The 16,529-nt window shown below is 37.8% G+C and overlaps 1 protein-coding gene across 3 annotated transcripts in view; it reads right to left on the reverse strand.

Annotated features, from left to right (window-relative positions):
* Positions 1-16,529, reverse strand: part of Prkdc (protein kinase, DNA-activated, catalytic subunit) — a 237,550-nt gene that overhangs the window by 207,991 nt on the left and 13,030 nt on the right. For all 3 annotated transcript variants that reach the window (XR_005092573.1, XM_028893310.2, XM_037209976.1), the window contains exons 11-16: positions 10,003-10,149; positions 8,575-8,739; positions 5,094-5,262; positions 3,537-3,586; positions 2,481-2,606; positions 243-395 (exon numbers count right to left, since the gene is read on the reverse strand). Coding sequence is in view for 2 of the 3 variants with exons in the window: in XM_028893310.2 (XP_028749143.1) it covers positions 243-395; positions 2,481-2,606; positions 3,537-3,586; positions 5,094-5,262; positions 8,575-8,739; positions 10,003-10,149 (810 nt within the window). In the remaining variant the exon portion in view is untranslated. The remainder of the gene's footprint in view (positions 1-242; positions 396-2,480; positions 2,607-3,536; positions 3,587-5,093; positions 5,263-8,574; positions 8,740-10,002; positions 10,150-16,529) is intronic.

A 16,529-nucleotide genomic window follows, 5' to 3' on the forward strand; every position in this document is an offset into this window, starting at 1 on the left:
GCAAGTGGTATCACACCTGAGTAAACAAATGTTTTAACACACTAAGCATATAAATCACTTTTTGGATAATCTGTTGATAACACATTTTATACATTAGGTTATATGCAACAGAAAAGCACCAATGGCACATACTCATTGCAAAGAAACCCACTTTCCTTTCTCCCTTAAAGATGTACCATTGTCCTCAGCATGCAAAGAGGTATTAAAATGATCCAAAATAATTATTGAAAAGAATTTCTAACCTCATGCTCTCCAACAGTCTGTTTCTCTAGTGTAAGATCCAATTTTTCCACAATCTTCAAAACTGATCTTATAAATTCATCATAGAGTAAATGATTCAGACTTTGAAGGGAGGAATTCACAAAGAGAAATGTTTCATCTGCTAAAATAAAATCCTGTAAATAAAGAAAACTTTAAAGAGTTCAAAATCTCAGACTAAATAGCATTTTTTTTCTAAATAGTATATTTTAAAAGCATTATAATGCATACTATCAGAACTATTATGATGGAAACAGTGATATATAAACTGTAACTAATTTACTTAGAGTTTTAAACCTTCAAAATTTAACATATCTTTTCTTTTCAAGTTATTATGACATTTTAATCAGATAGTATGACTTACCTGGTTAAGTTACAAATACTCTATACATGGAATTGAATGAGAGGATGCAGGTCAACCTTTTCAAAGCATTTCCCTCAATTAGTTTGTGTGTCTATGTATAAACACACATTGGCATAACAGCTTGCTCTTTCTCAATCTCTCTTTCCATCCCTCCATCTCAGGTCCTGGGAACTAAATCTTATAACTCCTAAGCAAGAACAGTTCTACCAACTCACACTCCAGCCCCCTATATATCTGTTGACAGGGTATCATATAGCCCAGCTTCTGAGCCACGTGCAAACACATTTGAAATGCTGACATTATTTCACATCCAAGCTGTATGTTACTACTATATCCATCCACCTGATATACTATTTAAATCCAATAACAAAAACATAAGAACATATGACTTTTGATGGGACAAAAATCACCTATTGTCAAAAATTTCTTATCCTAGACTATTAATGCATTGTTGAAGTATATATTAAAATACTAGCCACTAGAAATTAAAAAAAGTCATCTAACAATGTATTAGGCAAGAGGCATTATTCTAATACAAGTGATATAACTAATGCACACCAACCCCTCAAAATTATTAAATAAACTAGATTTATCTACTCAATAAAAAGAAGAGTGAAAGAATGTGTTTAGCATAGTCAAGGCCTTGAATTTAATTCCCAGGAGAAAGAGAGTAGGTGGGAGAGCACAGAGAAGAAGGGAAAGATTGAGTGAGAAATAGCTAAAGCAGGAGGGTCAGACTAAGTGAGGGAGAGAGACAAGGACCATAACTATCTTGCTATGAGGAAGATTTTTAAAAATTAATTTGCTTTTGCAATGCTGGAGAACCAACCCAGGACTTTGTTAGAAAGTTAGACAAATGCTCTGTCACAGAGGGATATCTTTAGCCCACATTTTACTTATTTCTGGTTTTACTTCTAACTGCCTTGACTTACATTATTTTAAATATGCTTTATTTAAGATCATTTGAAAGTTAGTAAAACAAAATTCTGAAATAAATGTCTTATACCTGTTCTTACTAGTTTTTATGTCAACTTGACATAAGCTAAGGCCATCTGGGAAGAAGGAATTGTAATTGAGAAAATGCCTCCAAAGGTCTGGCCTGTACGCACACCTATAGGGCATGTTCTTGATTGATAATCGATATAGTGCGAGGCCCAGATAACTGTGGGCAGTGCCACCCCTGGGTAAGTAGACCTGGATGATATAAAAAGGAAAGCTGAGTAAGCCATTAGGAGCAAGTCAGTAAGCAGCCTCCATGACCTCTGCTTCACTTCCTGCCTCCAGGTCCCTGTCCTGACTTCCCTCCAGGATGGACTATGATATGGAAAGGTTACATGAAATAAATCCTTTCCTCCCCAAGTTGCTTTTGATCATGGTGTTTTATCTCAGCATAAAAATCCTGACAAAGATACCTCTATAACTATGGACATGTTTTGTTTTGTGTTTCTGAGACATGGTGTCTTGTCTGCTTGGGTTTGTTTTGTACTGTTTTAGTGGAGTCTCTTATTAAAGATGAAAAATAGTATACTTTCATAGATTTCAAATTATAAATTTGGTTGGAGTTGGAAGCAAGCATATTAGGAATTCAAGGTGATTTTTAGTTAAATACAAAGCTTGAGCCACATTAGACCCTCTTCCAAAAAACAACAACAACAAAAAAAAAAAAAAACAGGTTAGAGAGATGGCTAAGTAAATAAAGGCATTTGTCCCCAAGCCTTACAACCTGAGATTGATGTCTGGGAACTACTTGGTGCAAGGACAAAACCAACTCTTAAAAGTTGTCCTCTGCTACACTAATGTGTGGCAAGCTCCCCAAATAAGGAAAGGTAATAAAACTATAAATACTTAAAACTTTTACCATCATCTGATCACAGCTTAAAAGATGCTGAAAAAGATCCACATAGTCTTTGGACGTGGGTACTTTCCACTTGCCGGTTCTAACGTCCCCTGAAGCCCAGTGGTTATCAGACTTGGACTCAACATCCTAGAGAGGAAGACAACATCCCATTATTGATTGGTGGACATATGAAGAAGCTGCTGTCAGAACATAACGACTTAAAAGAATTTTCTAAACTAAAATAGCAACCTGCAATAAACTGAAGAAAGTAAGACAAGAGAATAAAAGAAGACTGAAAAGGTTAAGTGAGTGACTGTAGCCAATGAACATTTTTAATACATCTACCAAACCTACTACAAATCATCCCTCTTCTTATGTGATCCAGTTTCTCATTCCATTCATGTGCCTCTAACTTCTACATACTTTTATATTGTCTCCTAGATTATAAGAGAGAAAACAGTACTTTCTTTGTAAAGATGTAGGTAATAGGAACAGGGAGATGTCTCAGTAGGTAAAGGCAATGCTATCAAGCCTGACAACCTGAGTTCAATTCCTGGAACCCACATGGTGGAAGAAGAGAACTAAATCCTAAGTGTTCCTTCTGACCTCCATAAGCATGCACACACACACACAAACATTGAAAGAAAAATTTTAAAGCGTATATAACAATTTTATTCCTTAGAAGCATATTCATCATCTAACAGAGGCTGGTATTACACATGAAATTTCAAAATGTAAGACATGGATGGCCTGGAAATGTGGCTTGGTTGGCAGATTGCTTGCCTAGTATGCACAAAACCCTGAGGTCAATCTCCAGCACTACATAAATGTGACATACTGGTGTACACCTGTAACCCTAACACTTATGAATTATAGGAAGGAACATTGGGAATTCAAAGTAATCCTTGGCTACATATCAAGTTCAAGGTCAGCATGGGATACTGGAGACTCTGTCTCAAGAAAGGTGATGGTGGAGGTTAAAACAAAGAAAGGTTTTTTATATATTTACATGCTAAAACACTGTTTCTAACATCCAGTGATAATACTAGTTTTTGAAACTTTAGATTCAGAATTTACCTTTTGAAGGACCACTGGTTTAGAACATATTCTAATTAAACCTTGGTGCACTAAAAATGAAGAAAATGAAAGAATAATGAAAGAAACATTGAGAAACACAATCACTCAATAAAAACAGCAACCATTATCTTGCCTCTTAATTTCTGTTTGAAATTTGTTAATATCTTTAGTTTTAAATTCTGAACTATTGAGAGTCAGAAACTAAAGTGGGTATGGTAGCATACATCTATAATCCTAGCATTTGGGAAGTAGAGGCTGGACAACTGTGGAGCTCAAGGCCAGCCCAGGCTGCATAGTGATACCCTGTCTAAAAAAATAAAATAAAATAAGAATAAATTCAGAAGCCACAGATGTTTAAAGAAAAAGGCTTCTTGGTAAAAAGCCCATTGCTCAGGCCCTGGGGAAGGTTCTACTACTGTTACTTTGTTAAATGGACACATTAAAAAACTGCCTTCTAAATAGTTATGCTTGTCTATGGCCACACCACTCTGAATGTACTCTATCTTGTCTAAATTATTATGCTTAGAAAAATGTCTCTCTGCAGTGGGCAACAGTTAATGCAGAGACTCAATAACCAGTCAAAGTGCTGATAATCAATGACTATTAAGTGCTCAGCCTTAAATGGGACATTTACATCATCATCACCACTACCCCAAGGCTTCGGGAACATCTTGGAAGAAGGGTGAAATGAATGCAAGGGCTAGAGGATGTGGAAGATGCTATAAAAACGCTGTCCTCTAGACATACCATGACCACTGTATCTACAAACTCACTGCAGCTATGGCTAGCTGAACAAAATCAAGCCAACAAGACTAGTCAGCATTGCAGCAGGCTGCACCAATTGGACCCAGTGGGCTATTAACAACAAAACAGAGAACATGAAGGAGGTAGTGGTAAGAAGAAACTAAGGATTCACAGGTAGAGAGGGAGGAAGAGTTGGGGATTGTGGTGGTTTGGATGAGAATGGCACCCATAGGCTCCTTCATGTTTGAATTCTTGGTCCCAGTTAGTGGAACTGTGTGGGAGGGATTAGGAGGTGTAGCCTTGGTGGAGAAGGTATGTCAATGGGGGTTGGGCTTTGAGACTTCAAACATCCTTTCCAGGCCCTGTGTCCCTCCCTCTCTGACTAAACTTGTGGACCAGATGTGAGCTCTGAGATACTGCTTCAGCATCATCCCTGCCTGCCTGCCTGCTGCCATAATGATCATAGACTAACTCTCTGAAAATATGAGTAAGCCCCCAATTAAATGCTCTTTTATAGGTAGCCTTGGTCATGGTGTTTCTTCACAGCAATAGAACAGTAACTAAGACAGGGGTACATATGATCAAGATTGTTCACATGTTTGAAAGTGTCAAAAAATAAATGAAAGATTCTGTTTACAGAAGAAACAACAGGTACCACTGACTCCAAATTCTAATAAAGAAAAATGAAAAGTTCTCTAAAAAGTACTAAGCACACAAAACATCAGAGAACCAGATTTCCTTTAAATATATCAAATAATGTGTTATATGTTTAGCATTTACCACAATAAGAATGAAAATAAATGGCAAACTTACCCACAGTACTAATACAATTCCAGTGAACTGGTCCTTTTTCTGCTAAGGCTAGGAAAACTTTTATTATTGCTTTACAACACACCAACTGCATTTTGGGACTATACTGAGGAAAGCAATCTATCTGTACCACCATGAGATGTTCCAGAACTGAAGTATATGCCTCAGGAACCTACCAGAAATGGAGAACAAACTCAAAATTAGAACAGGGAATAAATAAACATAAGAAAAATATATATACTCAAATTTATTAGAACTGAAGTAGTCACAGGTAAATGAAAACTGACTTGCAATCTTAGCTATCATACTTAACATTTACTATTGCAGCTACCAGAATAAACCATAATAAACTGTCTGAGTGGTATTTACAGCACAATTGTATCCTACATTGCAATTGGAATCCTTTAGCACCTATTTCACCTATTTTGAGCTCTAGACTCAAGCTTCTCTTGTTTTATTTTATTTATTTATTTATTTTTTAATTATCATTGTCCATAACTCTATTACAGGATGCCTAACATACAGAGGTGGGAAAATGGCTCAGTCAATAAAGTGCATGAGGACCTGAGTTCAGATCCACAGAATACACATGACTCCAGCTTCTGAAACTGTGTGTTATAATCCAATATGGGATCATTCAATCAACTATGGGGATATCTGATATATCACAAGATATATTAGAATAGTAAAACATTTCCAAATATCCAGATTAAAAGTTAATTTTAAAAAAGGAAACATATAAAAAGAAAAACAAAACAAAACATGGGTTATGGGCCTGGAGAGAGGACTCACAAGTTTAAGAGTACTGGTGCCCTTCCAGAGAGAGGGAGATCTACTCCCAGCACCCACACGGCAGCTCACAACTGTCTGTAAGTCCAGGTCCAGGGGATCTAATGTCCCCTTCTGGCCTTTGAATACACAAGGCATGCATATGGTGTTCAGACACACATGCAGTGAAACATCCATACACAAAATAAATTTTTTAACAAAATTAAGAAATGTAGAATCCAAGGTGTTTCTAGAGGTGCTTGCCTATGTTATAATACATGACTTTACCACACCCAAGGTTCTGAACTCGGCATCATGCCATGAAGTGCCAATATGCATGGCCTGAAACAGTTCAAATTCAAAACTGTGTTATGAACTAAAGTCTTTTTATTTGACATGTTTTTGTTTTCCTCTTAAAGAAAAACAATGGTTAATTACAATTTTTTTTATATTTTTCTATCATTCTTCAACATGCAAGTAGTAAATTACTGTATCTTTAAATGATATTGTTTTAGAATGCTTGACTTTAAAAGCTGCTGTCTGAAGCTAGAGACACATCTCAGAAGTTGGAAGTACTTGCTGCTCTTAAGACAGAGTGTTTGGTCCCCAGAGCCCACACAGTAGCTCATAACTGTCATTCTGGTTTCAGGGATCTGGTATATTATTCTGGCCTCCCTGGACATCAGTCAGATACATAGTGCATATTCATATATGCAGGCAAAAGACTTGTATGTCTAAGAAATAAAAATAAATAAAATCTTTTTTTTTTTTTTAAACATTTATTTATTTATTATGTATACAGCATGTATGACTGCAGGCCAGAAGAGGGCACCAGATCTCATTACAGATAGTTGTGAGCCATCATGTGGTTGCTGGGAATTGAATTCAGGACCTTTGGAAGAGCAGTCAGTTCTCTTAACCTCTCAGCCATCTCTCCAGCCCAATAAATAAAATCTTTAAAAAAAGAAAAACAATAAAACTTCACAAGTTTCTGACTTAAGGTCCATTAAAAAAAAATCGTTAAATGAATTGTAGCTTGGGATTAAGACAAAATTTCCAGGTCTGAAATGGCCCTAAACATACTTCTGCTATTTTAGGCTACACAATTATGCCAAGATACATTCTCAGCATTGGTGGTTGTAGAATCATTTATCAACTCTGAATAATACTGAAGGTACTGTACACCCTATAGCAACAAATAGTCAACCAGGATGTAAATGTTTATGTAAAAATAAACAAGCACTCCACCTCATTAATATGTAAATTTGTTTTCATCTTTAATAAATGATAAAATTAAATAGAAACCAAAGAATTGTTTTAGGATAAATTTAGTTACGCTTTATTATCAGAAAGTGTTTGATTTTTAGAACTATTTAATATACCCAGGATTGCAGCAAAATTTCCCTCATAAAAAGGATTCATGAGTGGAAAACAGTTTTAGTCATCCTGCTTTAGACAGCAACAACAAAAATCTCTTGACACAAATGCTAAATAAAATGTTGTGGGGATCACAGAGGAACCTACACTAAATAAACCAACACAGGACTCAAAATTCCTTGTTCTGTTCTTCTGTAGGAGAAGGCTCAGAGAACAGCAGAGAATGTCAAGTGTCTGTCACCCCCTCTTTGCCTCCCTGACCTAGGTCATGCTACAGTTCCTGCTTGGATTTACTTTGTGCAATATAGTTAGAATGTACCTGGCTCAGAACTGTGACATGCCAAACCTACTAAAGAATTTGAAAGCCAGGACACTCCCTAGTTCCTGGTGTCCACCAGTGCTACATTCTAAATCCACCAGTTACAATTCCTGAGAGGCCTGCCTCCTTTACAGCCTCACCCAAGCTTTTGTGTGACAAACTGTGTTTGTGTGTGCAGTGTTAGAGCCAATATGGGGCCAGAGTAAGAGTAATCCTTGACACTTCCAGCAGCCTCACTTCTTCCTATACCTTTCTTCCAGCTACCTGGAAGGTTCTAAGACGGTAACTATGGTATTAGCCTGCAAACACAACTTTGATTAGTAGTTGCTTACCTGTCCTTTGAGATTTCCACTAATAAGTTGTGGATAGTTGATTAGATATAAACAGTGCTGTTGCTTTCATGCTGTGGGATGGTTTTTCTGTATGCTGTGAATATGTGTTGCTACCATTGGTTAATAAAGAAACAACTTTGGCCTATGGCAAGACAGGTTATAGCCAGGCGGGAAATCCAAGCAAAGATACAGGGAGAAGAAAGGCAGAGCCAGGGAAGATGCCAGCCCGCCCATGGAGCAACATGCCAACAGACCAGTAATGCCACAGCCATGTGGCAATACATAGGTTAATAGAAATAGGTTAATTTAAGATAAAAGAGCTAGTTAGCAATAAGCCTGAGCCATAGACCAAAAAGCTTACAATTAATACAAGGCTCTGTGTGTTTATTTGGGACCAAATGGCTGTAGGACACAGGAAAATGTCTGGCTACAGTTTCAAGAGCTAGCAGTTACAATAAGTGCTTGTTAAATATTTGTTGCTAAAGTTTGTTGTTTCAAAAAATTAAAATTAGCATCTCCAAGCAAGTTTCTGGTCAATTATTCATTTATTTTACATTGTTATGAAGGAGCTCCACAGTCAATAATTTAACAAAGAAATCGTGTGCTTTTCTAAATAAAATAACAAAGATTACTTGTGGAGATGAAATTAAGTAATTACAACCATGCTCAGTGTAACCATTTCACTTACTGTGTCAAGGTAAAGCAGAACACTTGCAATAGACTGGAGGAAACTTGGCATCTGGTAAACATGATCCTCGGTAGCTTCTGTCTGGGTGAGGAACATCTGCTTACAGCGCTGAATGAGCTCAACATACATGAAGTCGACATCTTTTGCATTTATTACCTTGCAAGGCTTTAAAGAAGGCAAAACAGAAATCTTAACATCGTCAAAACAGAGGCACTTAAAATGTCACATTAAGATACATGATTATAAAATGCTGAATATTAGCAAGCTGTTTACTTGTTTATCTTACTGTACATGAAATACTGTATCTTATGCTTTTCATAAAATAATGTATATTCACATCCTAAACAGTTACTTCTACACATTGTTGACCTCGCTCTAGGCTCTGTATAAAAGGCAGGTCTTGCTATGCACGGGCCCTGTAAAGCTTGTCACTCCAGCAGGAGACTTCTCATATACTGCTTATTTTTGTCTCTGGATTAGTTAGAGCTGCAAACAGAAACAAATGGAGATGAGGAATAAGAGACAGAAAATGGAGAGGAGGAAGAAGGAAAACAAGAATAAGAAGGAAGATGCTGACGGATAAAACTGTTAAGAAAAGTGACAGGAAACTACTTTTCTTAAAAGCAAATTATCACAAAAATCTACTAAGAAATAACTGAAGTTATTCACAGTATCTTCTTTGAGGTGGTGGGGGTGGGTGGGTGGATAAGGCCTATCGTAGCTTTGAATTTAGTATGTAACCCAGGCTATCCTCAATCTGTAGCAATTCCCCTGTCTTAGCTTCCTGAAGCCTGGATTATAGGTAGGAATCCAGCTAGTCTTTAAATACACCATTCTGTCCTAAGAGCATCTGTCTAAAACTTTAAGTGAAAATAACTATAGTTTTACTGTATTAACAGGGGGCTGCAGAGTACAAAATGAAAATACAATGCTTCTAGCAGTCAGATCTGAATTTATGTGGGGTTTTGCTGGTTTGTGTGGCAGTGTTTGTACTTCTTGTTTGTTAACCATCTCCTAAGTGTGTTTAGATGGCCTAGGCTGACTTAGAGCTTTATGTATCCAGGCCAGCCACAAACTCTTAATTCTCCTGTCTATTTCCTGCACTGGGATTATGAGCATTTACCAACCCTAGATAAGATTTATGTCTTTTTTCTATCAATTCAGGGTAGCTTTTGACAAGTTAGCTGACTTTTCTTGGTCTTGGTTTTTTTCTTATAGAAAACAGACTAATAACTCACTTGTCATTGAGCTATGGGGCTCTGAGATAATGCGTGTATTATAGTACATAGTAAACAGAAAACGGAACTGTTAGTAGAACAAGGTCAAATAACACCAACACAAGCACAGCACGCTATTAAAAATGAAGTGTTCTATTCCTGTAAATAATAAAACCAAAAACATAAAATACAGTAAACTAATGAATCATACTCCCGCAAATAGTCCATATCCACGAATAGCAATGGATAACTCCTTGTTGTTTGAATCTGCATTTCTGATGATTCCATAAAACTGTTCCATAAAGTACTGCAGCTGACTCTTGTGCAGCTCTGCATCTTCTGCCACAGTAAATGAAATCTGTAATTTTATGACATTTGTTCTTTAGAATCATTTAATAGCCAAAGGACTTAAACAAATATGACTATTAATATACTATTATAGTTACATTTATTGCTTTTACTCAGAACCCTCTGCTTCAGTGTTTAGTTAATATCAGTTCAGAAAAGACAGTTTCTTAACTAAGGCTACATTACATGTGGTGTATTTTTCCAAATGATTAAGAGACCAAGGGAAAGGAGGAGATGATCAGAAAAAGGCATTTCACATTTAAATTTTTTCTTAGTCACATTTACTTGTTTGTGAGTACACGTACTACACAGAGTGTGTGTGTGTGTGTGTGTGTGTGTGTGTGTGTGTGTGTGTAGGTAGGAAGACAAACTATGGAAGTCCTACCACGTGGGTCCCAGTTATTGACCTGAAGAAATCATCAGGCTTAGTAGCAAGTGTCTTTACCCAATAAGCCATCAACTACATTTCAGGTATTTTTAAGAAACAGCTACAAGAGATACTAAAACTAAGTGCAGAAAGAGAAAGGTACTTGAGACGATATCACTGCTGTCTTAGTCAGGGCTTCTACTACTGTGATAAACATCATGACCAAAAACAATTTCGGGAAGAAAGGGTTTATTTCAGCTTACACTTTCACATCACAGTTCATCACTGAGGGAAGTCAGGACAGAAACTCAAATGGAACAGTAACCTGGAGGCAGGAAGTGAAGCAGAGGCCATGGTAGAGTGCTGCTTCCTGGCTGGCTTCACCTGGCTTGCTCTGTTTGTTTTCTTATACAAGCCAGGACCACCTGGCCAAGGGTGGCACTGCCCACAATGAGCTGAGCTTTCCTACATCAGAAGAAAATGCTCAACGGACTTGCCCATGGGCCAAACTTATAGAGGCATTTTCTCTATTACTATTCCTTCTTCCCAGATGACCCTAGTTTGTGTCAAGTTGACATAAAAACTAAGCAGCACAATTATGTAACACAATCAGGAAACAACAGCCTATGTTCAAGAACATGAGAGTTCAAATCAGCATTCCTACTTTTAGCACAAATTTAAGAAACAATCTAGGTAATTACCAAAGGCAGATTGGGAAAATCCACTTCTTCCATTACTAACTTACCAATATGCTCCCTAAAGGTTCCCAAAGCCATTATATCTGATATGGAATTATCATACAGACTGCTTGAAAAACTTTTCTTCCACAAAGTATGTCATGAACATGTTTCCCAAGTAAATCATTAAGCCAGCCGTAGTGGCTCACACTGTCATCCTAGCACTTTGGGGCTGACCTGGTGGGACTGCAGAGAGTTCAAGGCCTAGATTATACACTGAGTTTCAGATAATCCGGGGCCAAAGAAGAAAAAGCTTATTGCAAAAACAAAATAATAACAACCAAAAAAGAATTAGATAACATCATCTTAATTACTGAAAAGATTTTCATCTTATCATAAAATATTGAATCACTTAAATTCACATGAATTTAGCACTGGATTCTGTCCTTTTCATGTACTTTTATCCAATTATTTCCTACTCATAACAGCAAAGAAATTAAAAATAATTATCCCATAAGATAAAGGACAATTTATAACATTATGGTTCCTAATGACACATTATGCTACTATTAAAAATTAGTCATGTCAGTCAATGTTGGAGAGGATGCAGAGCAAAGAGAACACTTCTCCACTGTTGGTGGGAGTGCAAATTTATACAACCACTGTGGAAATCTGTATGGCGGTTTCTCAGAAAATTGGGAATCGATCTACCTCAAGACCCAGCCATACCACTCTCGGGCATATACCCAAGGAATGCTGAATCACACCACAAAGTTACATGCTCAACTATGTTCATGGCAGCACTATTTGTAATAGCCATAACCTGGAAACAACCTAGATGCCCGTCAACTGAAGAATGGATTAAGAAAATGTGGTATATATATACAATGGAGTACTACTCAGCACAGAAAAACAATAACAGTATGAAATTTGCAGGCAAATGGATGGAACTAGAAAATAACATCCTGAGTGAGGTAACCCAAACCCAGAAGAACAAACATGGTATGTACTCACTCATAAGTGGACTCTAGATATAAAGCAAAGAACAATCAGACTGTAACCCACAGAAACAGGGAAGCTATATAGCAGGGGGGACCCTAGAATGACTGTGGCTTACAAAAAGTTTTGGTTTTACTCAATTACTGGGCAAGCCTCAATCAAACACTTCACTATTAGGATAAGAATTTATACTGTATCAAGCTGCTAATAGAAAAATAAATAAATAAATAAATAAATAAATAAATAAATAAATAAATAAATAAATAAAATGGGGGTAGGGAGAATAACAACCAATTCAACCTAAAAAAAAAAATTAGTCATGTAAGTCTCCAAACATCCAATGCTGTGGAAAAACCTTGATGCTACAAAAATTACAAATAATATTTCTTTATGTAAAGATATCAGGGGGAAAAGGGAACAGAGAAAAAGAAAATGGTCACCAAAATGTGAAATGATTATTTTCTTGGTTGTAGGATATCAGTTTTGAATAGTCTTCCCTGTATTCTTGTTGGTAAGCTGGTTGTTTGTTTTGTTTTGGGTAGCTCAGGCTGACTAGACTCCAACAATCCTCTTCCCTGGGCTGGGATGACAAGCATGAACCACAACACCTAGCCTTCTTTGTGTACACACGTACACACACACACACACACACACATGCACACAAAATGTTCTCATATATATACATATTTAAACTTACATGTAACTAACCTGCAATGTTTTCTTATAAGAACTTTATATGAACTGAGTGAAAAACAGAAAAATTTCTTTCCCATAGGGTAATACTTATATTTAAAATTACATAAATTTTACATATCATAGCTAAAATAATAATGGAAAAGAAGAAAAGCTGGCAGACATCAATTACCTAGCTTCAAGAAATGAAAGACTCATAGAGCAAATTAGAGTCCAGAAAGAATCACAAATGTAAGTAATTTTTGACAAAGGTTAAAAGGACAGGGAAACAAAAAACAAAAACAAAAACAAAAACAAAAGGATGTTTTCAAGTGGTGCTGGAACCAACAAATTAGAGTGGATTAAGCAATATCACTCTTACTTATCCCATGTACAAGTGAATCAAAATGGATTACAGACTCAAATATAAGGGCAAAAATTATGAACTGTAAAATATCCTACAGAAGAAAAATCATAGGGCATCAAAAGGAGAAGGCAGAGCCAGGTGGTGGTGTTACACACCTTTAATCCTAGCACTTAGATGGCAGAGGCAGGGGATCTCTGCGTTCAAAGCCAGCCTGGTCTACAAAGTGAGTTCCAGGACAGCCAGGGATACACAGAGAAATCCCTGTCTCAAAAAACAAAAAGCAGCTGGGCAGTGGTGGCGTAAGCCTTTAATCCCAGCAGGGGGATCTCTGTGAGTTCGAGGCCAGCATGGTCTACAGAACGAGATCCTGGACAGGAACCAAAAATACACAGAGAAACTCAATCTCAAAAAACCATAAATAAATAAATAGATAGATAAATAAAGCAAAAATCAAAAAGAAGGCAGTTTAAAATTGCTAAATTGGACATCCATCTTCAAAAAAAACTTCTATTCAGAGATGTGCTGTTAAAACAATTAAAAAAGCAAGTAACAGAGGAAAAAGGTTTTTATCCAGAATGTGTTGAAAATGTGGAGGGGCCCCAAAATAGCTTGACCACACAGCAGCCATGACAGGCTTAGGGGCCTAGACACAGCTTCTGTGATAGGCTTACTGGCAGGCAACACCTAGATCCAGGAAAAGCCTTAAGCTAATACCACCTAGGGATTCACCCAGGGGTGAGGAAGTACCTGACATCCCAAACCTTCGAACCATTAGATAAGGTGGCCAGATGTCCTTGAGTCTAGCACACACCTATTTTTTTTTTTTTTTTTTTTTTACAGATTACCCCTAGACAATTGTCAACCAATTAGGGTCCTGGACCCTGGGAATCCCCTCACCCCAACCTCTGCTATGATAAAAACTCTGCCCCACCTGAGCTCAGGGCTCTCTGCTCTCACCACTGTGTCAGACAGACAGAGGGACCAAGCTCTGGAGCTTGAAATAAAGGCTCTTTGCTTTTACATGTGGGATTCAGTCTTCATGGTGGTCTTTTGGGGGTCCCTGTGATCTAGGCATAACAGAAAACTCTTAAAACTCATAAACAAAAGCTAGGTATGGCGGCATACACCTTTAATCCCAGTACTAAGGAGACAGACGAAGGATGGATCTCTGTGCCTTTGACAAAGCCCAGCATAGTCCACACAGTGTGTTCAGGACAGCTAGGGAAATATAGTGAGAGCTTATCTCAACACAAAACAAACAACAACAAACCCTAATAAACAAAGACATACAATGAAATTTTAATATGAATAAAATATGGGAACAAATACTTGACAAAACCAGGTTTAAGTATGGCTAGTGACCAGTTAAGCTGCCAAATTAAAACCACAATAAAATAATATAACCACGTCTGGCTGAACACATAGGGGAAATAGGACTCCTGTGCATTATTTCTGGCAAGATAAAATGGTGCAACCACTTGGAAAAGTCTGATATTGGCCTACAAAGCTTAACACATCACTGTAATGTGACCAGTTTTGACTTTGACCTTTCACTCAAGAGAAATGTTAACATAGACCCAAAGGCCTTGGCATCCTACTCCTCAGATACTTGTTCAACCATGTTAGCTGTCTCTCCAGTCACAGTAGCTAGAGAATGGAAACAATCTAAACGTCCTCAATTGATCAATGGAGAATGATAATGTAGTTCATATACATATTATCATTCTATTCAACTGTAACGAAACACGAAATATGTAGTACAATGGATAGTGAGAGACCCAGGCCACAGCAGAATTGCAGGCATAGGAAAGAGGCCTGAGCAGGAGGTACCTCCACTACTGACCTCCTGACTGACCTCCTGACTGCCTCTGACCTTTTGCACTAGCTAACACCCCACCCCATAAGGAAGGGCCAATCAGAAGCTGTAAACCTCTCCCTCCCCCATATAGGGAGGGGCCTATCAGGAGCCAAGAACACCTCACCCCACGAGGGAGAGCCAATCAAAAGTGGACAAACATATCCAGATGCTGAGGATACAATGTTATAATTCCCTAGACTCAAACATATCCAGATGCTGAGGATACAATGTTATAATTCCCTAGACTCAAGAGACCCAATCAGCTCAGCCCAGGTACTCCGGGTTTGAGCCAATCCCAGGTCTGTAACTAGGTGGTCCTGGAATTCCCCAAGCCCCACCCTCTTGTCTGGCCACTATAAAAACCCTCCCCCAGTGCTGCTCTCTCTCCTGCTCTGCTGCTCTGTCAGACAGAGGGGCCCAAATTAACTCATATTAAAGATCCTTTGTTTTTGTTTTGGATTCGGTCTCTTGGTGACTTTCTGGCGATCCGCACTTTGGGCACAAAAGATAAAACCAGAAAATACTACACTAATAAAAAAGCAAAAAACAGAAAGACAAATGCTTTATGTTTTCTCTTATTTGTGGGTTTTAGTTCAGAATATTTAAATCTGAGTATATAACCTGGATACCACGGTATCTATATCTATAACCACAGACACCAAGACAGTAAAGAGGGACTAGTGATGAGGTATGGGGCTCTACAGAGGGGATAATAGAACACAGATGCTGTGAAGGGTGAAATGGGGGGGGGAGTATAACGAGAAGAAAGGAGGGCAATATAGAGGAAGAAGAATACATGACACTACAGACATTGGAAAAGCCACAGGGAAACATTATTTTATGTTTACTTAAAATTAAATATTATACCCACACACAATTTAAATGAAGTTTTCCATTTAGGCTGACAATGCTCTCCCCAAAAGCCATAAACTAACAGAAATCCCAGTGCTAGGCATAGAAACCCTTGTTTCTAGATGTTGGTCAGAGGAGTCAAGAGCCCCAAAAGCAATTATAGGCTGTTGTTGATGCCCTTTGTTCTCTCTCAGAAAATGAAGGTAAAGCCCCTACTGCTGAAATCACTGCATTCTTCAGACACAGGATTTGGAGGAATAAAGCTGGATCTAAGCTGGAAGCCTCCTTCCTTAGGACCAGCTCTCATAGTATGAGAAGGAGCTACACAGGCTTCCAAAAGGGAGAAAAGCAATCAACAGTCCTACACAGCTGCAATGCCAGGAACCAAAACAATAACCAGAACGGCAAGATATACCTAAGGGTGCAATACTGGAACTTACATGTGGGGATAAACACCAACTATCTAATTAGACTTGAGGCCTTCCTGCTCAGAAGGAGGGAATGTATGCCTGGTCCAGTAATGGTGAGGTCACAGACCCTAGAGAAGCTACTACTGCAACTTTCCTAACCCAGTATAACTTCTAATGCGTTCTAAATA

Source organism: Peromyscus leucopus, chromosome 12 (genome assembly GCF_004664715.2).
Source record: "Peromyscus leucopus breed LL Stock chromosome 12, UCI_PerLeu_2.1, whole genome shotgun sequence".
Taxonomy (NCBI): Eukaryota; Metazoa; Chordata; class Mammalia; order Rodentia; family Cricetidae; genus Peromyscus; species Peromyscus leucopus.